General features: G+C 41.8%; 2 protein-coding genes across 2 annotated transcripts in view; one reads left to right on the top strand and one right to left on the bottom strand.

Moving 5' to 3' along the window:
* LOC139554701 (suppressor of tumorigenicity 7 protein-like) overlaps nucleotides 1–2,900 on the bottom strand; it is a 32,274-nt gene extending 29,374 nt beyond the window's left edge. Inside the window, exons 1-7 of the mRNA XM_071367750.1 lie at nucleotides 2,693–2,900; nucleotides 1,796–1,878; nucleotides 1,428–1,587; nucleotides 1,237–1,291; nucleotides 599–714; nucleotides 308–386; nucleotides 74–162 (exon numbers count right to left, since the gene is read on the bottom strand). Coding sequence (XP_071223851.1) covers nucleotides 74–162; nucleotides 308–386; nucleotides 599–714; nucleotides 1,237–1,291; nucleotides 1,428–1,587; nucleotides 1,796–1,878; nucleotides 2,693–2,900 — 790 coding nt within the window. The remainder of the gene's footprint in view (nucleotides 1–73; nucleotides 163–307; nucleotides 387–598; nucleotides 715–1,236; nucleotides 1,292–1,427; nucleotides 1,588–1,795; nucleotides 1,879–2,692) is intronic.
* Nucleotides 2,901–9,094, top strand: LOC139554705 (F-actin-capping protein subunit alpha-1). The gene is made up of 10 exons (XM_071367764.1): nucleotides 2,901–3,024; nucleotides 4,856–4,919; nucleotides 5,040–5,091; nucleotides 5,186–5,249; nucleotides 6,584–6,790; nucleotides 6,883–6,962; nucleotides 7,172–7,250; nucleotides 7,470–7,541; nucleotides 7,858–7,920; nucleotides 8,037–9,094. The coding sequence occupies exons 1-10, from the start codon at nucleotides 2,986–2,988 to the stop codon at nucleotides 8,175–8,177; spliced, it is 861 nt and encodes a 286-aa protein (XP_071223865.1). The 5' UTR covers nucleotides 2,901–2,985; the 3' UTR covers nucleotides 8,178–9,094.
* Nucleotides 9,095–27,642: the final 18,548 nt, after the last annotated feature.

The following is a 27,642-nucleotide window of genomic DNA, read 5'->3' as shown; positions in this document are numbered from 1 at the left end:
ACTAATGCTTTTAAACTAAGGGTCAGAGGCCTGAGGCTTGTGACGGGGTCCTGTACTCTCTGTTCTCGCTTACCACTCCGCAGGGCTTGTTTAAACAGCCTCTCAGCCTCTGTGATGGTGGTGGCTTCCTCCTCTGCCAGTAGCACATAGGCAGCAGCACACCTAAAAACCACAGGGAAGACATTTGCTATGCAATCTAGTTCATAAGAATATACATACTTGTTTTACTGAATGAGAAACTTAATTTGGGATTTTCCTGAATGAGCATGCAGTCTTTTAAACAGAAACTGTTAACGGTGGAACTCACTCGTGGTTCATCTCTATGGCCTGGTAAGCTGCTCTTATCCGGGCTTGGGGATTCCTCTCCCTCCAGGCCTTCTGCATCACTGTAACAGGCCAGAACCAGACAACAAATACTGTACTGAATGCAATACAGAGAGACGGATCCAGAAAAATATCAACACAGGAGTAGGAATGAGGCCGATGAGGACCAAAGCAGTCTTTCAAAAATAATTAAAGTGTTCTATTCCTTCGCAGACATTTACACTTTGGCTAAAACTTTTCAATGATATTCCGATTAAAAAGTTTGGATTCTAACCAGTATCTTCAGCCTTGATTTGCTGAGTGTCACCAGTGAAGAAAGTCTGGTGGTCTTGAGCAGACAGGTTCATATCGTAGTACGTCAAAGGCTCCTTTCCAGTCACCCAGGTGTACCTTTAGATGGGTACAGTACAACACAAAGACAGTGTTAGGCTGAAGTACAACACGAAGACAGTGTTAGGCTGCAGTACAACACGAAGACAGTGTTAGGCTGAAGTACAACACGAAGACAGTCTTAGGCTGCAGTACAACACGAAGACAGTCTTAGGCTGAAGTACAACACGAAGACAGTCTTAGGCTGAAGTACAACACGAAGACAGTGTTAGGCTGAAGTACAACACGAAGACAGTGTTAGGCTGAAGTACAACACGAAGACAGTGTTAGGCTGAAGTACAACACGAAGACAGTGTTAGGCTGAAGTACAACACGAAGACAGTGTTAGGCTGCAGTACAACACGAAGACAGTCTTAGGCTGCAGTACAACACGAAGACAGTGTTAGGCTGAAGTACAACACGAAGACAGTGTTAGGCTGAAGTACAACACGAAGACAGTGTTAGGCTGAAGTACAACACGAAGACAGTGTTAGGCTGAAGTACAACATGAAGACAGTGACATTCTGTGGCTCCTCATCCTACCTGCTGTATTCTGCTCCTCTGAATAGATTTAATGGATTCCTCCAAACTTTACACTCTGCAAAAGACAGTGTCATTGTATCATTACTTAGTTACATTGATGGCCTTGCAAACCTGAATCACATATTCAACCCACGGCCATTTTAGTTTTCTGTTGCAAAATGGGGAAACATTTTAGTTGGTGGAATGTTTACCTGAGACACTGGGTCTGGGCTCAGCCTCTCCGTTGACTGAGGAGAACAGGCCAGTGGTTGAGCTGCTCTCCACCCCACCTAGGAGGGGTCGCAGATGGCTAACAGACACCTGCTCGATGAATGAGGTTCCATACTTACGGAAGTACCACCACTCAAATATCTGGGGGCAGGGGATTGGGACAGTCATACAGAGAGCAATGTACTGGTATACAAATCTTCTAAACAATTTATTTGATTATCATATCATTATTGTGCACTAACTGTACAATGAATACATGCTACCTTTGGTGTTGGTATTTGAAATCCACATTTCCAAATGTAGTGTCTACAATCAAACTACAAATAACTCTGTGATCATTACAACTCACCAAGATTAGGCCAGAGATGAGAGAGGATGTTCCAGTGAGTGCCACATAGAATTTAGGGGTCAGTGTATTCAAGAACACAGATGCTGAAACAACAATGAACGCTATGTTAGATCAAACGCATCGCACAAAAATGAATGACACTTGCCTAACAGAGATTCAGACTGTCAACTCTGAAGGTAGCTAGTAGCTTGCCGATCATACAGAGCCCACCACACTAACAGATGCTGACTGAGTCGGTGTGTACTGTAGCTAGCTACAGTAGTGATGTTGAAGTACCATGACCATATAGACAGATGAAGATATAGCCAATGTTATGTAACAAGCTAATAGACACACTGACAAATAAACTTCTGCGGGCGGCAGGTAGACTAGTGGTTTGAGCGTTGGACTAGTAACCGAAAGGTTGCAAGATCGAATCCCCGAGCTGACAAGGAAAAAATCTGTCGTTTTGCCCCTGAACAAGGCAGTTAACCCACTGTTCCTAGGCCGTCATTGGAAATGAGAATTTGTTCTTAACCGACTTGCTTAGTTAAATAAAGTTTAAAAAAAAAATGCAATTCTAGCTAGCATTATGCATTGTTTAAATGATGTTAGCTAGCTGGCTAGTTATGCACAAGCGTAACATTAACAGCTACCTAAATTAGCTAACGTAGATAGCTTAGTAGCCACATCAGCTATTTCATATGTCTCGCTACCATTCAATAAATAAACCAACCTGGGATATGTTTTTGTGAAATGTGTTGTCATACAGTTAGCCAGCCTCCTGTCAAACGTTCAGTTCCTCCACTGTCTCTCGATTTCTATTTGTTAGCTCGCTAACGTTAGAAGGCTGGCTAGCTAGCTACATTACGTTCGCTAGCTAGCCCACTCTTAGAAAGCTAGCGTTAGCTAACTCACCTGAGGTAAGAGTGTCCTGCAGTTTCAAGGGGCTTCGCAGAACATAGATCATAGTTAAAACCATAGCAAACCAAACGGCACATATGTATGTCCATGACCAGGACAACCATGATTTTAATTTATCTGTAAATCCAAGAGATTGAGGATTACTGCTGGTCTCGTCCTCCATGTTTTTAACGGATGGCTGTGCTGTAAACAGAGGAATCATGTGCCAGTGGCACTGTCAAGATCCGCTTCCTCACTGTCGGCTGCAGTCAGTCGTGGATCAGAAGAGGTTTGTCTCATGAGCCAAGATGGCCGATTTCGAAGAACAGCTCACTGAGGAAGAGAAGGTATAGTCTTGAGAAGCTTTGCTCATTGTTTTACGACGTTTAGTAAATTCGGTTGTTTGTGTCCTTACTCAAATATTTGGCCGCAAAAAAGTCTGCTAAGCTACATCTAGTTCGCTAAGCTAACACTACACTCTAGCTACAGTTAGCGAACAAACTGACACGGGAATACATTGTATCACCTAGTTAGATACAGTAGCTAGATACAACTCCATACACCATGCTAAAACATACCATACACAAAAAGCAGTTTGCTTACTGCTTAGCTAGCTAGCTAAAATGTTTGTAAATGTTAGCCATGTTCCTTAGCCAAATATTAGCTAGTACTTAGCATTGTCAAGTCTGACTTTAGCTGGGCTTTGCCACATTTGGGCTTTTGCACGGTGGCTAGCTAACATTACAATGGCAATTGCCCCCCTGAGTCAGGTAGTTACTATCTAGCAATACATGATCATACAATTGTTCATGGGTTATTTGCAAATGGCTTTAGTCTGAAAACATATTATTAACTAACGTTAGTTAACTAGAAAAGGCCACTACTTCCTGTATTGATTGCAACAGCCTCCACACCCTGCTAGAAACAACTCTGAATATATTAGGCATACTTTATAGTCCCATTTTCTGTCTTGGGATGGCCCCTGGCCTATTGATTGTAACGCATTACAACACAATCTTTCGATTGACCAATTATTTGGTGTAGGAATCATTGAAGTCATGATTTAATGAAAAAGTTCACAAATCCATACAACCCTATTCACAAGACTTCTGAAGGTCATACACGATAAAAGTGATGGTGGGCATTTTCAACCAATTGAGATTGAATCACCAAAAACTGAACAACCTTAATATGAGAGCTTGGGTTTGACCATAGTTGCTGTTAGCAGCATGGATACATAGATACATGTTTGAGGCTGCCTACTGGTGTCTAGCATTCCTGCCGCTTCAGTGGCAGGCCCACAGCAGGGATGCGGTCAGATACATGTGCAGACCAGTAGAATGTGCATAGGTATTTTGTAAATACAATACTTAGCATGGGAAGGAACAGTGTTTGGGAGCGTCTAACTGTATGGCAACAGCACACACACACACACCAGAAGTTCCAGAACCTGTTGGTAGTGTTACAATGTCCTAGTGAAGTGTTGCAAAAAATACTTTTACTGTTGAATTAAGCTGTGTAACCCACACAACCTTTGGGTCTATTTCTGGACATGAAAACATACATTAGGGCCTAAAATAATGACGTTCTGCGTACTGATTTCAGTGCAACTCTAGACATTCAGGTTCAGGGAAGCCCTAATGAAGATTGCCTAGCCCCCCTCCCCGTTTCACTGTTTTTGGTTCTGATCTGACACCACATGCTTACACATGCATTACAGCTGCTAAGAAAAGCTCTTGCCGTCTAAGGAGTGGCGTGGGCAGCGCAGAGGTAGGCTAGTCAGGAAGCCAAGTTAGTCACCGCTCTCTGCTTCACCCTAGTGGCCAGTGTAATAATGACTTGGCTGCATAATTACACTCTCTGGGTCTCATATCAGTGGTAGAAATATTCATATACTGCATATGCAATATCTTTTCAAGTTTTATTAGTCGTGTGTACAGGATACACATGGTATGCACCATCCAATGAAATGCATACTTGCAGGTCTCTTCTCGACAATGCAACATCAATAAGAAATAAGAAAAGATAAGAATATGAACATAAAGCAAATGGCTCGGTAGAATAGAGTAAACATTTTATCATATAGTACCAAAAATGTTCCGTTGGCACTCAGGTGTAAAAGCTGTCTAGCCAAAAAGTGGATAGTAGCCTATTTACCTCGTATTTTCTTTCCCTCAGGTGCGCATTGCGGCTAATTTTGTCGTCCATGCTCCACCTGGAGAATTCAATGAAGTCTTCAATGGTGAGTGTACTTAAAAATCTTATTCTTTGTACTGCTTGTTTATTTACCAATACACTTGATTTGTTATATAGTCTGTTAAGGCGTTGGCAATCTCTTGATAAGGCAATCTCTTGGTTTCAGATGTGCGGCTACTGCTCAACAATGACAATCTTCTCAGGGAGGGTGCAGCACAGTGAGTAGTATTTTGTTGATTTATTTACTGTATTGTTGTGCAAATTTGTGTGTTAACTTGCTGTATTTTGTTTTTTTTCTCCATTGGAAAACAGTGCATTTGCCCAGTACAACATGGATCAGTTCACCCTTGCCAAACTTGAAGGGTATGATGATCAGGTAAGATGCTCAGTCATTTGAGCTGTGACTCCTTCCCAGCTGTTTTGAGTCTTGTTGGTTTCATACTGTGATATATACACTGAGTGTAAAAAACATTAAGGACACCTTCCTAATATTGCGTTGCACCATCCCCTTTTGCCCTTAGGACAGCCTCAATTCGCCGGGGCATGGACTCTACAAGGTGTCAAGCATTCCACAGGGATGCTGGCCCATGTTGACTTCAGTGCTTCCCACAGTTTTGTCAAGTTGTCTGGATGTCCTTTGGGTGGTGGACTATTCTTTATACACACGGCGGGAAACTGTTGCGGGTGAAAAACCCAGCAGCATTGCAGTTCTTGACACAAACCGGTGCGCCTGGCACCTACTACCATACCCTGTTCAACGGCACATAAATCTTTTGTCTTGCCCATTCCCCAACTGAATTTTACACATACACAACACATGTCTATTGTCTCAAGGCTTAAAAATCATCCTTTAACCTGTCTGCTCCCCTTCATCTACAATGATTGAAGTGGATTTAACAAGTGACATCAGTAAGGGGTCATAGCTTTCACCTAGTGAAACCGGATTCAACTGGTCAGTCTTTTTCATGGAAAGAGCAGGGTTCCTTAATGTTTTTTTTACAGTCAGTGTAGATTGAACGCATCATTAAAATACAGTTTTTTTTCTGGATCAAAAGGTGGCTTAGATGGTGGGCGTGGCAGGGGGCATGGCAATGGTTGCCGAAAGCAACATTTTTGAGTTTTAATGCCCCCCATCTTGGTGATAAAGCGTTTTTAAGCCTGGAATTCTCTGAATTTCTCCATGGAGCCAAGATAAATCTTTGCAGTTTAAAGCACATTTCCAGGGATTCTACATATTCTGCAATGGAACTGAGAGAGATTTTTGCAATTTAAAGTTATTTTCCTGTGCATTTTGCCATGGCTAATGCTGTGTTCCTTTGCTCAGACATAATAGCAAAATCAATACTGTTAGTCATTGTTTTTGGATTTCAATTCCACTGACTGTCTAGCTTTTATCTTGGTAGTTTTAGTTCTCAAATATTATATTATAATAAAAAATATAGGTCCATTATCTTTTATATCTGGTTTTAGTCATTTAAATTCACACTGAAAGTGTTTTTCCATCCTGAAAAAAAAACTTTTTTCTAATTAATATATATATATATATTATTTAATAAAAAAATAAAAACATTTTTACAGTTTGGACTTAGGTGTCCCGCAAAAACGCTTAGGTGGCCCGCCCAAGAGTTATTATGGCAGAAAAATCCCTGTAAGATCAGTGCAGCAACTGAGGAACTGTATCTGTGTTCCTGTGATCCATTTCCCCTCCAGGTGCTGATCACAGAGCATGGAGACCTGGGCAATGGCCGTTTCTTTGACCCCCGCAACAAGCGGTCATTCAAATTCGACCACCTGAGGAAGGAGGCCAGTGACCCCCAGCCCCACGAGGGAGAGGCAGCTCTCAGACCCTGGAGAGACGCGTGTGACAGCGCCCTGAGGGCCTATGTGAAGGAGCACTACCCCAGCGGCGTCTGCACTGTACGTCCCGTCTTTCACCTGCATGATAAAATAACGTTATCTTTAAGATGAGCATGTTAAACAATGACAGGACCTTGTTTTATTTATCACAGGTTTATGGGAAAACTATTGATGGCCAGCAAACCATAATTGCTTGCATTGAAGGTCATCAATTTCAACCAAAGAACTTCTGGTAAGTGTAGTCTCATGGTTACCAATAATTTATTTATTTAACCTTTAATTTATCAGGGAATGAGTATACTAAAATGTTCATTTTGAAGCATTATACTGTATGTTCATTGTTTGTATTAAACATGTAATTCTGTCTATAATAGTGCCTTAGACATAACGCAAATGCACTATAAATTTGGGAAAGGACTAATATTTGATTTCTATTCTCAGGAATGGTCGTTGTAGGTCTGAATGGAAGTTCAGCATCTCCCAATCTACAGCTCAAGTCGTTGGAGTCCTCAAAATACAGGTAGGCTAGTAGTGTCCATCGCCAAGGGTTGTCCACCAAAGCCTGTTCAAAGACAACTGGTTGGGCACAGGTAGCCTGCAGAATGTTAGCTTGCGAGATCAGGATGGTTCATACGAGGCTAGGGCACAGGCCCATGCAAGTTAAATTGATGAACTGAAAATGGATATTGTTTTGTCATATGGTATATTGTCTCCCTCACCCGCCATCTTGTGGTTGCAGGTGCATTACTATGAGGATGGAAATGTGCAGCTGGTCAGCCACAAGGAAGTACAGGAATCTCTCACTGTAAATGTGAGTTCCCCTTTCAGTAGGATATTTTGGACCTGAACATAAGCATTGAAAGGGAGAAGGGTGTAAAACCTTTTCCTGGTTTTACAGAAATCCTGGTTGTAGAATTCCGGATGTCCTGCTTATTCCATCCTGATTCCGGGAATCCTCCAAAATGTATTGAATGTTGCAACCCTAGTGCTGTTCATTAGTGCATGAGAAGTAGGAAGAAGTAAAATAACAAGTGAAATGTCCTTTATGATAAAGAGAGATGGTCTTCAATCTGTCAAGTTTACAGGCAATTCAATAGTCAAAGGCATTCATTGTCTTGTTTTGGCAGAGTGAGACTCAGACTGCAAAGGAGTTTGTGAAAATCATTGAGGATGCAGAAAATGAATACCAGGTATGCAACATGTTTCCTCACAGTAATATTAGCATAATTGGAATAAATCAGTTGAATGTATTTTTTTCCCCTCAATGAGGGGGGCAAGAGTCTAAACATTTGTTTTCCTTTTCCAGACGGCCATCAGTGAGAACTACCAGACCATGTCTGACACCACATTCAAAGCCTTGCGCCGGCAGCTTCCTGTCACCCGCACCAAGATTGACTGGAACAAGATCCTCAGCTACAAGATTGGCAAGGAGATGCAGAATGCTTAGAGGACAGTGTGTCGGCCATTGTTACTGTGTTACTGCAAAGACCGAGAGGGTAGGGGAAATCAGGAAAAGAGGCATCAAAGGGGAATAAAAATGATACTCTATTCTGTCTTTGTTAAATTATGCCACGGTTTGATTTGGTGTATGGAGTTGGTATGCTTTCTTCAGGCGCGTTAGGAGGGATGGCTTCATTTTAAGAGGACATTTTGGGTTGTTTAGCTCTGGCTCATTTGCAAATTTTTCATTTGAACAAAATGCCTTTAGTGACACTGAAAGTTTGGATTACATGGGTCAACCTCGCTCTCCCACACCGATGCTTAAAAAATCAGAGTCATATCCTCATGCCCCTCATTTGGTTGACTTTGTGTCTGGGGGCCTCAGGTAGTAATCAGTTTCAGCCCATTTCGTAACCCACTATGGCCGGGATTCAAACAAATGCAGATAAACGACCCGGTGCATTGTGGTTAATCTTTAAAGGCGATTTCTGACTGAGCTGCCATCCGCTGCGTGATGTCTGGGAAATTGCCTTTAAAAGCCTATCGCTGTGCGCAGGTCGTTGGATTGAATCATGACCTATATTTTATCTGTAACCCAAGGTCTCCTCCAAGTGAGGTGTATACTCCTTAATGACAAAATTTAGCACACACCCCTAAAAAAAAAGTCCCAAGTATCAGCTCTGTCCCCTGCAAGCTTTCCCGTTGGAAAGAGATGTACTTGTACAATGGTTTAATCAGGCCTAAACAAGCAGAGCACCATCAGTATCCATCAGTATCCACTATCAGTGATGAGGCCAACTTAATATATAATATACCTATATTCCTCCTTACCTCCCACATGCCTTCCTTCAGCTTTTTGCTATATTTTTTTATACAAAATGTAAGAACATGTATAATTCAAAGGAATAAAGAAGTTGCACCAAATACTATGCTGTAACTATTGTCATCATTAACCGTTAACCATAAATAGCGTTTTACTTACCAGTATGGAGAAATATGCTGATTGGGAAATAATCTGATTTGGTGCCAAATGTGTATTTGTGTGTAAATGCTGGCTAGCACAGCAAAAAGTAAAAGGGACATTTGAATAAAGAAACAGATTATTGTATATCACTTTAATGGAGCGCACCTTAAAATGCGCCTCTTGACGTTTTGCGTCGGTATATTTCATCTGCATTGTCTGTACATTTTGTGTCCAATGTGTAAAACCGTGTTGATGGACAAAAACACAATTATTCTCTGCTTTCAGTCCCTTTCTCTGAACGCTTCAATATGACCATACCTTCATTTTACCGGCAGGATAAATCTTATCTTCACATGCTGTTGTGCTGCTTTAGTGAAAACATTTACGGCCCATTTTAGATTGTATAATTTTTTATTTTAGGTTTTCAAAATGAAATATTACTAAATAACACAATTCACAGGACAAGAGGTGACAGACAACACAATCAGTTATCTTAGAATACTAAGCACAGAACTTAGAACTCCATGTTTTAGATCAGACATAAGTGATTTGCATTATGTGTCACACCCTGATCAGTATCACCTGTCCTCGTTATTGTCTCCACCCCCGCCAGGTGTCACTTATTTTCCCCAGTGTATTTATACCTGTGTTTCCTGTCTCTCTGTGCCAGTGTATTTATCCCTGTCTCTCTGTGCCAGTTCGTCTTGTATGTTTCCAAGTCAACCAGCGGTTTTCCCGTTCTCCTGCTTTTTGCATTCTCCTTTTTCTAGTCCTCCTGGTTTTACCCTTGCCTGTTTCTGGACTTTGTACCTGCCTGCCTGACCATTCTGTCTGCCTTGACCACGAGCCTGTCTGCCACTCTTTACCTCCTGGACTCTGATCTGGTTTTGACCTTTTTGCCTGTCCACAACAATTCTCTTGCCTACCTCTGGATTAATAAACATTGTAAGACCAACCATCTGCCTCCTGTGTCTGCATTTGGGTCTCGCCTTGATATTATGAGCATTTTCTACACACAGTTCCACTGCTGTAGTTGATGGGATTATCATTAAATTAATGTGAAAATAAAGACTGATGAGCATATTTATTTAACATAAAGGTTTGTCATTCAGCAGACACTCTTATCCACAGCGATTTACAATTAGTGCTTTCATCTTAAGATTGCTAGGTGGGACAACCACACATCTTAGTCATATTAAGTACATTTTCCTCATACTAGTAGGGGGAAAGAGTCAAGTGCAAGTATTAGATCACGGAAGGCACTTTTTTTGGGGGGGGCTGTGGGATTATTTAAAATGAAGAGGTGGGGTTTCAGATGTTTTTGGAAGATGGTCAGGGACTCTGCTGTCCTAGCTTCAGGGGGTGCCAGGACAGAGGAGAGCTTTGACTGGGCTGAGCAGGAACTGTACGAAGTGTTGAATCTTGCGTCGGTTTATATATCAACTCATACATCCTGTGCCATGGAATCAGTGTATTTATTTTCTTCTCAGCTATTTTGCAATCTGTATAGCACAGCGGTTCATATCCTGGTCCACAAATGGAACTGTTATACTGTCCTATTTCTGCCATTATTTTTCCTCTGCCAGTTTTGATTCTTTGTATTGGGCAGAAAGACCAATTCCCTACCTTCTCCCACTGCCTCCATTTTTGAGGTATTGCTGTAATCAATTGGTTGTAATTGAGTCTGTGTTACGTTCCCCAGCAAGAAAACCAAAAATGTCACTCACTATAACGGTGCCGGAGGGGATGGCTGCCGTTCTTTTTCACATTGTTTGTAACTTTTGTACATAATGTTGCTGCTACCGTCTCTTATGACCAAAAAGAGCTTCTGGACATAGAAATCTTCTTTAATGAGTCGTATGAGAGGGATTTACTCCAGACACCCAACAAGGTCCTCATCCACGTCATGCACAGGAGAAAGAGACGGAGATATAGAGGACAAAGGTCGGGGTGCCTTGTAAGGATCCAGCGGCGAGTGAGTAATCTGCCTTTACCATCGGTCCTATTAGCCAACGTATAATCATTGGATAATAAAATAGGAGGAACTACAAACACGTATATCCTACCTACGGGACATTAATATCTTATGTTTCACCGAGTCGTGGCTGAACGACGACATGAATAACATACAGCTGGCGGGTTATACACTGTATCAGCAGGATAGAACAGCAGCCTCTGGTAAGACAAGGGGTGACGGTCTATGTATAATTGTAAACAACAGCTAGTGCACGGTATCTAAGGAAGTCTCAAGGTTTTGTTCGCCTGAGGTAGAGTATGTCATGATAAGCTGTAGACCACACTATTTACCAAGAAAGTTTTCATCTATATTCTTCGTAGTTGTCTATTTACCACCACAAACTGATGCTGGCACTAAGACCTCACTCATTGAGCTGTATACGGCCATAATGTCACAACTTCCGCCGAAGTCGGCCCCTCTCGGGTGGTGTTCTGCGGTCGACGTCACCGGCTTTCTAGTCACCACCGATCCATGTTTCATTTTCGTTTTGTTTTGTCTGTATTACACACACCTGGTTTCAATTCCCATATCATGTTCCTTATTTAACCCTCTGGCATACCTTTCTGCTCTGTCCGTGATTGTTGGTGTCTTAGTGGTTGTTGTAAGTGTTAGTTTGTATTTTCCTTATTGGAATATTTCTTGTTTGTTTTATTGAGTAAACTCAGTTGTTTTACTCTAAACTGTGTCCTGCGCCTGACTCCGCTACATCTCTGCACCCAATCGCTGACACATAAGCAAACAGGAAAACGCTCATCCAGAGGTGGCGCTCCAAGTGGCCCGGGGACTTTAACGCAGGGAAACTTAAATCCGTTTTACCTAATTTCTACCACCATGTTAAATGTGCAACCAGAGGGAAAAAAACTCTAGACCACTTTTACTCCACACACAGAGATGTGTACAAAGCTCTCCCTCGCCCTCCATTTGGCAAATCTGATCATAATTCTATCCTCCTGATTCCTGCTTACAAGAAAAAACTAAAGCAAGAAGCACCAGTGACTCAGTCAATAAAAAAGTGGTCAGATGAAGCAGATGCTAAACTACAGGACTGTTTTGCTAGCACAGACTGGAATATGTTACGGGATTCTTCTGATGGCATTGAGGAGTACACCACATAAGTCACTTTCTTCATCAATAAGTGCATTGATGATGTCATCCCCACAGTGACTGTACGTACATACCTCAACCAGAAGCCATGGATTACAGGCAACATCTTCACTGAGCTTAAGGGTAAGAGCTGCAGCTTTCAAGTAACAGGACTTTTTAAAACCTTTATTTAGCTAGGAAAGCCAGTTAAGAACAAATTCTTATTTACAATGACGGCCTACACCAGCCAAACCCGGATGACGCTGGGCCAATTGTGTGCCGCCCTATGGGACTCCCAATCACGACCGGTTGTGATACAGCCTGTATTCGAACCAGGGTGTCTATAGTGACGCCTCAAGCACTGAGATGCAGTGCCTTAGACCGCTTAGTTTAAACTGAGGTTTCCTTTGTTCTCTCTATGTGTCTCTCTCTCTCCATGGCCAGGGGAAGAGAGTCTCCTCCAGGAATTTATGACCTGAGATAACAGAACCTGGGTGTACGAGAGAGAGAGAGAGAGAGGGGGGGGGGGGGGGGGGGATGCCACGATCTATATCCAGAAAGGGCCACGTCAAGACACAAGTCTAGGTTCAAAAGGCTTCTTAACAACTTTTACCTCCAAGCCATAAGACTCCTTATCATATGGCTACCCAGACTATTTGCATTGCCCCCCTCTCTATTTTACACCGCTACTCTCTGTTTATTATCTATGCATAGTCACTTTAACTCTACATGTACATATTACCTCAATTACCCTGACTAACCAGTGCCCCCGCACATTGACTCTGCACCGGTACCCCCTGTATATAGCCTCACTATTTTTATTTTACTGCTACTCTTTAATTATTTGTTACTTTTATTCAATATCGGGAGAGCCAACTAAATGTGTTGACCCTCCACATCTATTAAGACAATTGGAGCACTGGGCCAGCCATTCTCAAATAGCACCTTGGCCATCACAAGTGAAATACCTTGCCACTAACGAAATGGCAACCAGCACAGGTGTAACACATTCTGACTAACGAGGTGACGCCAATCGGTGAGCCCTACATGCTAAAGGAAAAACCAAAGCCTGTAACAGTCTGTAACTTTGTCACCATTATTCACCATTCATTCAGCATTATCCGTAATCATGGTAGCATCCACATTAATGTACAAGTGTTTAGAAACATATCATATTCTTATTTACAATAAAAGTGACTCCAAAATGACACAATACATTATTTACCATTAATTTCTATTGGGCACAAAATAATCTGAAACACAACCTAAACAAACTGTAAACGCATCCAACAAATATGAAGTGTCACAAGCTTGATGTAGTCATTGCATGCTATGAATATGGCACGAAAAATAATGTACATAACATTTACTACTTTAATACACATACTGTATAAGTGAATCTGTCCCAAAACTTTTGGTCCCCTAAAATGTGGGGGACTATGCAGAAAAAGTGCTGTAGATTCTAAATGGTTGACCCGATATAGATGAGAATACCCTCAAATGAAGGCTGACAGTCTACACTTTAACCTCATAGTCATGTATTGTATCAAATCCAAAGTGCTGGAGCAGAGAGATAAAACAACCAAAAATCTGTCACTGTTCCAATATTTTTGGAGCTCACTAAGTATTCTGTGTTTTTCTCAATGATATTCACCAGGCCCATGGTGTGGCAGAGAATAGGCCATCCTGAGGTGTCTGTCCTGAAGGTGTCCAGGTCTGAGGACAAGGTCCAACCCATCACAGTGTACACAGGCTATGTTCACAGAGTGAAGCTAGAGAGAATAAATCTGGGCTTCTCAAAGATGAGAAAGAGAGACCCTCATAATCCAATGCATGATCTGTGTCTATCTGTAGGATACTTTCCAACCCCATTCTCTCTGCCTCTCAGGCTGGTGCAAAGCTTCATCAGTAACATGAGGTTTGACTTAGAGTTTACCATCAACCGTTTCCCCCTAAAGCTGCAGCACAAGACGGTGGACCTGGCAGAGAAGCACCAGCTGGACGAGGTGCTCCTCCTATTGGGCTCTGGGATCTGGACTGCCCCCATACCCAAACTCAGGTCTTGATCTCACCTTCCAGCCAATAGCAAAGCACTCAAGCTGGCTTTCTGAATTAGTTCCCTCAGCTCTGTTGTTGTGGGTAGATGGTTTTGTCATTACACAAGAATAGAGACATCCTTATTCCACTTGTAATAGCAAAAACTCTATTAGTATGGAATCACAAGACCAATTACTATTATGTAACTGCAGTAATGAGTGTTGCTACAGACAGAATCTTTGGTGGGATTCCCATTATACAATGCCATTTTGTAAAATGGAGTGTCACAAATATATTATTTCAAAATGTAGATTGTGAATTGCTCCTCTCATATTTCTCATGTTGCTCCCTCTGGCCTCTTGGTTTCATGTCAGTGGCTAGACTTTCTCATTAATGAGTCTAGATGGAATCCCACTCTTCTCACAAGATAGGCCGACATTTTCCCAAGGAGGTTTTATTCAAATAAAGGAACCAACTGGCAACTTTGCCTCTGTCATGTTGGCATGGCCCATTTCTTGATATTACATGACATACAGTTCAGTGTGTACTTGTCATGCAAAAGCATATTTTCCTATACCGCTTCAGACAGTTGATGACAGCAGAAAAGCCTGGCATCAGAACGGAGTGACCATTCTCTCTTTGTGCCTTCAGCATCTTCTTTTTAAACATACAGTATACAAATACAGTATACAAATACAGTATACAAAATACAGTATACAAAATACAGTATAACACAGTTCAGGAATCTTCTTACATCTATGATGTGTGTTAATATTCGTCTTCGTTCGCTGTTATGGGGCAGAGGGCCATGTATTACATTACATGTACATAGCATAACACAGCATCACATAAAAACAATAGAAACAATATTTTCCCCCCTCAAACCTGCCTTAAATGTTATGTCTGTGTTACAGCTAAACAGAGTGCTTCATGCCACATCCTGGCATTTGCTCCATCTAACAGTGCATCAGACCTGCTGTGTGAGAGGTTACTGGGTCACATGACACCCACTGTGTATTCCGTCTCTACACCAGCAGCAGAGACCTCAGCAATGAGCCCCAAAACCCTCCTGGTGAGACTCTTGTGTTTTAGAAAAATACAGGGTCACACATATTACATGACATTGTAGGCCACCTGCATGGTGAAGCAAGGGTTAAATAAATGCAATAGAATTAAAGTCCACAGAGAATAATGCAAGTTTCAACAGATTTTCAAACTCACTGACATTTCACTGTGTAATGTCTCCCGATGTCTCTCCCTCTAAGAAACACCGTAACTGAGACTCGAGCCAGGATAGCTTTGTGTTTCCAACGAAGGAGGTTCTGGTGGGCTACAAGGACACCATCAACACACTGGTGACAACAGGACGGTACGGCTCACTTTTACAGTAGAAAGGCCTAAGGGATTTAAACTGCTCTAAGAACGGCATTGCATTGAGTCATTACAGTAGTTGTTACATTGTTCTTCAAATTCGGAGTGTTTAATAGTCACATGTACAGGTTTGCAGGTTTGATTGCAGGGTACAGTGAAAATCTTATACTCCAACATGCAGAACTGAGTGAAATAAAATAATGAAAATGGTAATAAAATAGAAATAGCACTATAGACACTGAGTGGACAAAACATTAGGAACACCTTTACAATATTGAGTTGTATCCCCCTTTGCCCTCAAAACAGCCACAATTTTTCAGGGCATGGACTCAAAATCAAATCAAATTGTATTGGTCACATACACGTGTTTATCAGATGTTAATGCGGGTGTAGCGAAATGCTTGTGTTTCTGGCTCCAACAGTGCAGTAATATCTAACAATTTCACAACAATACACACAATACACACTAATCTAAAGTAAAGGAATGGAATTAAGACTATATAAATACTTGGACAAGCAATGTCAGAGCGGCATAGACTAAGACACAGTAGAATATAATAGAATACAGTATATACATGTGAGATGAGTAATGCAAAATATGTAAACATTATTAAAGTGACACTTTACAAGGTGTCGAAGGCGTTCCACAGGAATGCTGGCCCATGTCGACTCCAATGCTTCCCACAGTTGTTGGCTGGATGTCCTTTGGGTGGTGGACCATTCTTGATACAAACGGGGAAACTGTTAAGAGTGAAAAAATAAGAAGCGTTGCTGTTCTTGACACAAACCGGTGCGCCTGGCACCTACTACCATACCCTGTTCAAAGGCATTTCAATCTTTTGCCTTGCCCACTCACCCTCTGAATGGCACACGTACACAATCCATGTCTCAATTGTCACGAGGCTTAAAAATGATTCTTTAAACTGTCTCCTCCCCTTCATCTACACTGATTGAAGTAAATTTAACAAGTGACATCAATAAGGGATCATAGATTTCACCTGGGATTCACCTGGTCAGTCCATTACATGAAAAGAGCAGGTGTATGTAATGTTTTGAACACTCAGTGTACATCATAACTGTACCAGTGATGAATACATAAATGTCCATTGTGGTGGAGGCAGAGTAAAGACTGTTTAGGAGGTGTGGGGGAATGACCATTACACAAAATATATCCTTTGTCCTGAAGAAGTCTCTCTGGTTGACCCCAGTGTGCTGGTGTTCCTCCCCTAGGCTTGTGTCTGGGGGCGTCCCAGTCGTTCACTTCACCCACGTGTTCATAGATGATTCGGATAAAGCAGTGGAGCCAGAGACTATCATTGGGATTTCAGATAAGAGAGAAAATACCAAGCATTTCGCTACACCCGCAATAACATCTTCTAAATATGTGTATGCAACCACTAACATTTGATACCAGTGAGGGTACTGCTCAATGTGTGATGCCCTACAGTAATCTGTGCATGAAAAGCCAGGCTTGTGGCACAACATTTTGAAACAGAGAACAGCCATTTTTTACCTTATTGGACAAGTTGCTGTTGCACTTCATTTATATTTGTTTTACATTTTAGCAGATGTTCTTATCCAGAGTAGTGAGTGAATTTATTTTTATACTGGTCCACCGTGGGAATCAAACCCACAACCCTAGAGTTGCAAGCGCCACGCTCTAGCAACTGAGCCACAAGGGACCTCCTCCGTTTAACTCTATTTCAAAATGCTTCATCCAGTTTTGGCCCTAGTCAACATAACCATGTAGTCTGTCTACTATCCAGTAGCCAATGGCTGCCTCTTGTTTCCACAGGCCTGCTACATCCACAGGCTTGCTCAGTCCAGACGAGGGCTGGTGTTGGCTGGAGACCCTCAGCAGCTAGGACCCATCTTACGATCACCCCTGGCCCTGCGGTATGAAATGGATAGGGACTAATATGCAATCAATTAATCATACCCAATCATTATTGTCAATACACAATCCCCATTGCCATCATGTCTCATAGCTAGGAATCACAGGAGGTTGGTGGCGCCTTCATTGGGGAGGACGGGCTTGTGGTAATGGCTGGAGTGGAATGGTATCAAATGCATCAAATACATGGTATCCAGGTGTTTGATGACATTCCATTTGCTCCGTTCCGGACGTTATTATGAGCCGTTCTCCCCTCAGCAGCCACCACTGGTGTCTACTTCAAGATAGACCAAGACTTTAACCTCAGCTTCCTCACTAACAAGAAGGTCTTTCACTGCACTTCCAGAACCTTTTACTCACTTTTTCCCTGAATGACGTCTGTGTCGGCATGTATAAATCATAGTCTAGTAGTTATAGCCAAGAGAAAATGTTAGCTGTTCACCATGTCCCGCAGCTTTAAATCTGCACCCTCTGTTCAGAAGTCAGCTGACCCCACCATTTCCTCTCTCCTCTTTTGTTGTTGTACTTTTTCTCCCCAATTTTGTGATCTCCACAGAGGTTCAAAGTGACCATGACCAGAGCCAAGGCCCTGCTGATAGTGGTGAGAAACACTGTTATCCTCAACAACCTCAACAAGAACCTAACCTGGGAGCGGTAACACCTCTGATCTCCTAAGGGCCAAGAGTAGTCAACCTGGGTACACTGTTCACTATCCTCCACACACTGTACACCTACTGGTTAGTGTTCTGAGACTGTTCACTATCCTCCACACACACACCTGTTTGGTGCTCTTTTCTTCTTCTCTGTTCTTACATAGCAAATCAGAAAACAGAACACAGGAAAACTACTTGTCCTCGTAGTTATAACACTGAACTTTGATGGGCTTTTTAGCTCATTCAACAGTCTCTGTGTGTTCAGGTTAATCAGCTATTGTGTGGAGGAGGAGGGGTACACTGGCTTCTCTTAAAATCCTGGTGGAGTCCGGCTCAGGTCCGAAAGAGGAGAGGGACCTCCAGAGTGGAGGACTGGGCCGCAACCCTCTGGACACCAGCAACGCTGTACAGGTACTACTAGGATCAGACTGGAGGTACTTCTCAAACTGACATTCAAAATACAGATTTTGCTGACTTTCTGAACTTTATACCAAATTTATAACAAGTAATTAAATAAATAGGCAAGAACTGCACTTTAGAACATTTTGGGATGGGTTGAAAGTTTTGCCTTGATGGGTGACTAAAATCCTTGCTCAGTAGAAGGTGGATGAAATCTTCAGCCTGACCAGTTCACCGTTTGGTAATGACCAATAAAAACAAAAATATAATTCAAAGGGCAGTATCTCCTCAGAGCATACGATGGAAGAGAGTTTTATCAACTATTTTATATTCACATTTGATATTTTCTGTTTTTGTCGATGTCTTTTTAAACCTCCACTGTATTTTTTGTATGCTGACAATTGAATCACTACATTTTAGATGCAGTAGTATGATGGCTACTGGATCAGTGTCACCTGGTCTAACGTCATTACATCATGTTTCAGTCATTTATCCACAATAGATGCTATCCATCTCTCAGGAATCTATAACCATGCGTGTTCATGTCGCACTACTGCGTCCCTAACTGAAGCAGTGGCTGCTAAACTGGAAAACAAGCAATAAATGTGTAAAATAGTCTGTGTAAAATGGAAAACTGAACAAGGAAGGCTGTGTATAATTGTCTCAAAAATAATTTATTAACATTGTTCGTGTTCACTTTAAATCAAACATTCACTACAACACTTTCCTTTTACAAAGCATTATTACAATGTTCCTTCATATAAACCTGGATTATCAATTTAAATACTTCCAGAAAGAGGAGAGTTACAGACACTGAGCAGATAGACGCTGTTCCCATAGTCGAGCCAGTGTCCTGTAGAGACCATGGAGATACTGACATGATAAAGCCATTCTTAGTTTAGTAGCAGTGTGATCTTTAGCTTACACAAAACAGCAGTATACATTCTTCTCTTGGTGATATGTGGTTTGCCTTCTGCTTTGTGGGTGCGGGTTGGTTTTAACATTATGCTGTGCTGTTAGTATTATGCTGGACTTCTACAGTCTCACAAATGCCTTCATCTAGCTCAGTGTTTCCCAACTCCTCCAGTACCCCCAACAGCATACATTTGTTGCTGTAACTCCGGACAAGCACACCTGATTCAACTTGTCAACTAATCATCAAGCCCTCAATGAGTTGAATCATGTGAGTTTGTCTGGGATTACAACAAAACATTTGTTCTGTTGGGGGTACTGGAGGACTGGAGTTGGGAAGCACTGAGATAGATGTCCCAGAATTCCTTGGAATTTAGGTTGGCGTAAAGGTCTGTCATCTTAAACGTTTCTATCCTTGGTGTCCTTATCATGGCGTGGCAACACTGTTTACACATACACCCATACAAAAAGGTAATATGGTAACAAAATCACACATTTTATTAATATGTTCTATGTTGTGTGGACAAACATACTCCTGAAGGAGCAAACTCATATTTCCTCTGAGCTTCACGGTACTGGGCGATACTGGGAGAGCGCTAGTAACACAGCCTGGATTCTGTCTGCTTGAACATGAAGTCATTTTCCTACCACAGTAGAATCTCTGTTAACATGGATGCGTAGCCAGCAGAGAGCTCTGTCCAGCCCTGTTACACGATAGCCAATTAGATCAAAACGACTCAAAATGCCAATCAAACCGTCCGATATGCTTCCGTTGGCATTGTGGAATACTGGTTATCGCTAGCATCACACAACAGGTCGCACGCAACACTTAAAACACGTCATGTGACATTTCTAATATGAGACATTTGGAAAGTTGAGCCCCACTTGGTTGGACTGACCGTGACGGACAGGTTGAACGACAGACAGATGCATGTCAGGAGAAATAGGGATGCTGTGAAGAATCAGTACAGAGGAAAGCTTATCGGGCTACTGTTAGACGAAGGGTCAACATCATAAGATACAAAAGAGTCAACTTCAACGGTCATGTCCATGCAAGTGAAACGCCTAATTCAGACCAAGCAGTACAGAAAACACAGACCATGCACATTGGAGTTGTTGTGTTATGTTGGAGCCAGGGAGGACACAAGTAAAAGGTTCCATAGAAAGAGGTGGTTTAGGAGCTAAAGACAAACACACGAGGATACAGTATATTCCAGCCCCAGAATGTCTCTGGCATGTTAAAGCTCCAGTGCTGTTACATTATGTAAATCAAGTCAAATGACAAACACTTCCAAAAACCACAGCCCAGGTTGACCAGTGACCTCAACGCCCCCCGATGTATGTTATTGTTCTCAGCAGTGAAATATAAAATGACAGAAGACAAGCAATCGTGTCTGAATGTCACAACATTTCCAACTCCCATACACACGTTACAGTTAACACAGCAAGGTGCAGAGCATGTCATTTTGACTGAATTCTGTCTGAGAATTTCTTGGTAGCCAACTAATGTCTCACATCTTCAAAAAATATATATATTTAGGCTACCAATTTATTTTCAGACAGAACAGAGACAGAACAAACAGAATTTATAAACCAGTTCCTGAAAATCATGCAAAGGCACACTTCCTTGATTGAAATACAATATACTTCTCTGCTCTGCTCTTGGGGAGGGGAAAGCCAAAGGCATACAGGTTGCCAGGAAAGAGAAGGCACTGAAAAACACAATCATGTGGCTCTTCACTTGGACTGCATTCTAAAGCAGCATTCTGACTGGAAATCCACAGGCCAGTCAAACCTGACAGGGTCACTTCGGACGGGATCCACCAGGCAGTCCCCAATACCATGTCCCATATACTCCAGCCTTGTGATAATACGTTTACATTTTCATTCTAAAAAGAGGATGGCATCAACTCATACAAATCTATACTGTAGCTATGTTCCTCTAATCATGCGACACCTGTTTCAACTTGTCCCCCTGTGTGGTGGGTCTGTTAATTTCATTTTATTGTTTATTTAACCTTTATTTAACTAGGCAAGTCAGTTAAGATCAAATTCTTATTTACAATGACGGCCTGCCAAAAGGAAAAAGGCCTCATGCGGGGACGGGGGCTGGGATTAAAAATATATATAAATACATATAGGACAAAACACACATCATGACAAGAGAGACCTAAGACAACAACAGCAAGGCAGCAACACATGACAACACAGCATGGCAGCAATACAACATGGTAGCAGCACTAAACATGGTACAATCATTACTGGGCACAGACAACAGCACAGAGGGCAAGAAGGTAGAGACAACAATACATCACGCACAAGCAGCCACAACTGTCAGTAAGAGTGTCCATGATTGAGTCTTTGAATGAAGAGATTGAGATAAAACTGTCCAGTTTGAGTGTTTGTTGCAGCTCGTTACAGTCACTAGCTGGAGCGAACTGAAAAGACGAGCGACCCGGGGATGTGTGTGCTTTCAGGACCTTTAACAGAATGTGACTGGCAGAACAGGTGTTGTATGTGGAGGATAAGGGCTGCAGTAGATATCTCAGATAGGGGGGAGTGAGGCCTAAGAGGGTTTTATAAATAAGCATCAACCAGTGGGTCTTGTGATGGGTATACAGAGATGACCAGTTTACAGAGGAGTATAGAGTGCAGTGATATGTCCTATAAGGAGCATTGGTGACAAATCTGATGGCCCGAATGGTAAAGAACATCTAGCTGCTCGAGAGCACCCTTACCTGCCGATCTGTAAATGATGGTCATCTGAATCAGGGTTAGTCTGTACTGTACAGTCAAGTCGGCTTCGGTTTGTGGGGCTATTCTTTAAAAAGCCTGTCAAGCTTCTCTCTGCAGGGGTTCAGAACGACTGTGAACCAGCTGTTTATTTGAGGGGCGGATGAACTTCTCCTCTGCAGGGGTTCAGAACGACTGTGAACCAGCTGTTTATTTGAGGGGCGGATGAACTTCTCCTCTGCAGGGGTTCAGAACGACTGTGAACCAGCTGTTTATTTGAGGGGCGGATGAACTTCTCCTCTGCAGGGGTTCAGAACGACTGTGAACCAGCTGTTTATTTGAGGGGCGGATGAACTTCTGCTCTGCACCCACATCTGTAGGGCTTTGTTACAGTGCCTTGAGGTGCTCCGACTAACAGTCATTTACTGTGTGAGGTGTACTGATTTCAGACTATGTTATGCGATACCAATTGGCCGACTGATGCTTTACGCTAAGTAAAATTAAGTCTGAAGTTGTTTCTTGCAGTGGTGGAAAAAGGACCCAATTGTTATACTTGAGTAAAAGTAAAAATACTTTCATAGTAAAAGTCATCGAGTAAAATACTACTTGAGTAAAAGTCTAAAAGTATTTGGTTTTATTTATACTTAAGTGTCAAAAGTAAATAATCACTGCACCTATACACAGCCCATCTGTAAATAGCCCATCCACTATCTCATCCCCATATTGTTATTTATTTTTGCTCTTTTGCAGCCCAGTATTTCTACTTGCACATCATCGTCTGCACATCTATCCCTCCAGTGTTAATGCTAAATTGTAATTATTTCGCCATTATGGCCTATTTATTGCCTTACCTCCCTAATCTTACTACATTGGCACACACTGTATATAGACTTTTCTATTGTGTTATTGACTGTATGTTTGTTGTTTTTGTCGCACTGCTTTGCTTTATCTTGGCCAGGTCGCAGTTGTAAATGAGAACCTGTTCTCAACTGGCCTACCTGGTTAAATAAAGGTGAAATTAAAAAATTAAAAAAATGTAATTGCAAAAAATGTTCTTAACTATCAAAAGTGAAAGTATTAATCATTTCAAATTCCTTATATTAAGCAAAACAGACGGCACCATTACATTTTTTTATTTACGGATAGCCAGGGACATAATTTACAAACTAAGCATGTGTTTATTGAGTCCGCAAGATCAGAGGCAGTAGGGATGACCAGGGATGTTCTCTTGATAAGTGCGTGAATTAGACAATTTTCTGTCCTAATAAGCATTCAAAATGTAACGAGTACTTTTGGGTGACAGAGAAAATGTATGGAGTAAAAAGTACATTATTTTCTTTAGGAATATAGTGAAGTAAAAGTTGTCAAAAAATATAAATAGTAAGGTACAGATACCCCAAAAACTACTTAAGTAATACTTTCAAGTATTTTTACTTAAGTACTTTACACCCCTGATTTCGTGTGGCTAGTTGTCGACAGCCCTGAAAGCCTGGGTTACTTGCGACAAAGCACCAATTGCATAACAATACATACTGTGTAAAATGAACAGTGGGAAGGCCCTCAGCTCCCCTGCTAGGGAGGTGACCAACAGGTCACAACCATTACTTGGTGGTATGCAAGGACTTAAAAAATATGAAAAATAACCTAAAAAAGGAACTGGTTCTAAAGAACAAAACATCTCCCCTGGAAAGTAGACCATAAAACTATGCTAACTGACAGCAGGACAGGTTACAAAGGAACACGGGTTTGGGCGAGTCCTGATTCCAATAGTGTGCATGTTAATAATAAGAAGCTCAGGGGACCAACTGTTGCTTGTACAGCCAAATATGTTGCATACAAAAACATGTATTATCTTCTTAAAGCGGCAGGTAAAAGAAATGCTTTTGAAAAACTACATGAAAGACAGTGTGCCCATTGCAGGAAAATAACAAACAAAAATGTATGAGGTGAAAACACTAATTTCTAACCCATGTTTATAGCCGTGGGAAGTAGAGGAGCTGAGGGTGATGGAGCACCTCCTGATAAATATATATATTTATGTATTACATTTAAAAGAAATTATATATCATCCCTACTACCAAATCAGGTAGTTGGGATGACCAGGAATGTTCTCTTGATAAGTGCGTGAATTGGACCATTTCCCTGTTCTGCAAAGCATTCAAAAGTACTTTTGGGTGTCAGGGAAAATGTATGGAGTAAAAAGTACATAATTTTCTTTAGGAATTTAGTGAAGTAAAAGTAAAAGTAGTCAAAAATATGAAAAGTAAAGTACAGATACCTAAAAACACTACTTAAGTAGTACATTAAAGTATTTTTACTTAAGTACTTTACACCACTGATTAAACCTACATTTCATCAGTAGGGCCCGATATACAGTATCTTCTTAGGGTGGAAAACACCCCTAAAACCACTGAAATATAATCATACTAGCCATAATGGAAATGCCTCTGCCTATGATTACAATGAATGAAAGTAGAAAGACTCATATTGATTCTGCGCTCCTGGTCTTGGCTGCTTGCATTCATAAAACATGAAGATTACTACTTAAAAACTATTCTGCAATCTTGGGAAGTTAATGAAACTACGCTAAGGAGTTAAAATAGGCCTAGCTAAACAAATGGTTCTTGACATAAATACAACAAAAACATACACAATGCAAACCTCCCTTAAACTCCTGTTGTTAAAATGCTGGTTGTGTGGAACCACCAGGCAGTTTCAGAATAACACACACACAGAGAGAGAGCGCGAGAGAGAGTGAGAGAGATGCCTACACCCATGCTTCAACTTCCCTCTCAAAACATTATCCTCTGGAGCCATCAGTTGGTTAAATACACATCACTAGCCAGTATCCACTACATTGATGAAGAGACTGACATTTGATTAACAGCCTTATATAGCAATCTAATAAGAATATAGTCCTCAACAGAACTTAAGACTGTACGAGGAAAACATAGCCGAGTTGTTTTCTATTCACATTAGAGCACAATAATACAGGTGGCTCCAAGGGATAAGTATGTGTGTAACCTTAAATATATTTAAAAACAACAATACAAACATATTTGTATCCAGTGGGACGGCAGGCATGTTTTAATTGACCTAGCATACCATTGAGACATATCCAGCTAGATATGGATATAGATATGGATATGTATACCTTCACTAATATACACTACATGGCCAAAAGTATGTAAACACTGCTTGTCGAACATCTCATTCCAAATTTGTGGTCATTAATATGGAGTTGGACCCCCCTTTGTTGCTATAACAGCCTACACTATTATGGGAAGGCTTTCCACTAGATGTTGGAATATTGCTGCGGGGACTTGCTTCCATTCTGCCACAAGAGCATTAGTGAGGTTGGGCACTGATGTTGGGTGATTAGGCCTGGCTCACAGTCGTTGTTCCAATTCATCCCAAAGGTATTCAATGGGGTTAAGGTCAGGGCTCTATGCAGGCCAGTTAAGCTCTTCCACACCGATCTCAACAAACCATTTCTGTATGGACCTGCTTTTTGCACGGGGCATTGTCATGCTAAAACACAAAAGGGCCTTCTCCAAACTTTTGCCACAAATTTGGAAGTACAGAACCGTCTAGAATTTCATTGTATGCTGTAGAATTAAGATTTCCCTTCACTGGAACTAAGGGGCCTAGCCCGAAGCATGAAAAACAGCCCCAGACCATTATTCCTCCTCCACCAAACTTCACAGTTGGCACTATGCATTCGGACAGGTAGCGTTCTCCTGGCATCCGCCAAACCCAAATTCGTCCGTCAGACTGCCAGATGGTGAAGCGTGATTCATCACTCCAGAAAATGCATTTCCACTGCTCCAGAGTCCAATGGCGGAGATCTTTACATCACTCCGGCAGATGCTTGACATTGAGCATGGTGATCTTAGGCCTGTGTGCAGTTACTCGGCCATAGAAACCCATTTCAAGAAGCTCCTGACGAACAGTTCTTGTGCTGATGCTGCTTCCAAAGGCAGTTTGTAACTCGGTAGTGAGTGTTGCAACCACTCGGCCGTCCTGTTCTGTGAGCTTGTGTGATCTACCACTTCACGGCTGAGCCGTTGTTGCTCCTAGACGTTTCAACTTCACAATAACAGCACTTACAGTGCCTATCAGCACAATGGACAGAGCCCCACACACTAAAGCAAGGCCGTTTTGGTGATACTTATACATGTAGGCTACAAGATAGATAGGGTAATTGACCTGTTACAAACAGCATATGTGAATGCAACCTGTTAGCTGTCTTACCAGAATTATGCAAACTAAATGCTGATAGTAGTAGCCTAGTTATTTATGCATGCAAACAAAAATACTGAATAGCAGTTTTGCTTAGAATACTGACGCAAATGCGAAATAATTAATGTGAACAGAACAAAACAGCGGTACCAAGTAGGCCTATAAAAATATCATGACACCACTGGCTATACCACCAAGATTTGGATAGAAACCAACAAGCTAGATTGTTTCTTACCTTTTCAGAAGAGTCGCAGCCTCCTTTATGCTCTGTGGAAATTCCTGAGTAATCGGTCATTCCATTCGGCCTGAAATTTTCTTGTAAGATCCCACTCAACTGCAGGTTGGATTAGTTGAGCTTCCCTCGGGTGTACAGTAGCATGCTTCTTCTGTACCGACGGAACACGTTTGTCAAAGTGGAAAATGAGTTCTCACATGTAGCTGTAGACCCCCAAAAGTCAATCCATGTTTCAGCGCAGTACGCATAGCGGAGAGAGACCCAGAGAATCGTTGGATATCAAGTTGGGTCCATTTGCCCTCATTGGAGCCGGAGCAAGCGATTTCAGTCTGCAAAAACTGCCACGTGACACTAAACTCAGCTTCTACCAAATCTGTTTTGCTTAGATCCAGCGGTGTTTTCACCTTTTTCACATCTAGAAAGTCATGGCTCTCTGGGTCAAGGGCACACAGGGCCTCCACCAGTTGGCTGTTGCGTTCGCTGAATCGTTCTGACATTTCATCATTGACACATCCAAGAACAGTCTTCTACACTCAGTCTCTTCTCCTCTGTCCTGCTGGCCTACTGTACATGTTGCTGGAGATTTGTACTTACATAACATCATCGTTTGCTTGGAGCTGGTGGTGCGTCAGTGCCACTGGCACTGAAATGTGCCCAAAAGGCTTCGAACTCGCCGTCACACACCAGCTTTTCGACGCACTCCAGACCAGTGTAAAGATACGCTACTTTTGCCTGGAGTAATTAGTTTGGAGGATGGAGAAGACTGAGGATTCTGTGCACCATGGTGACTGTAAACTTAAAGCTGGGGTCCTTCACCGCCGTCAGCAGCCCTGTAGCCTCCAGTCGTCTGTTGTACATGTCAGAGAGGAACTTCACAATGCTCACAACTTTATTTTTTACTCCCTTTTCTCCCCAATTTCATGGTATCCAAT

This window comes from Salvelinus alpinus, chromosome 2 (genome assembly GCF_045679555.1).
Source record: "Salvelinus alpinus chromosome 2, SLU_Salpinus.1, whole genome shotgun sequence".
NCBI lineage: Eukaryota > Metazoa > Chordata > Actinopteri > Salmoniformes > Salmonidae > Salvelinus > Salvelinus alpinus.
The sequence above is the reverse complement of the archived record's forward strand: the minus strand, read 5'-3'. Positions and strand labels throughout refer to the sequence as shown.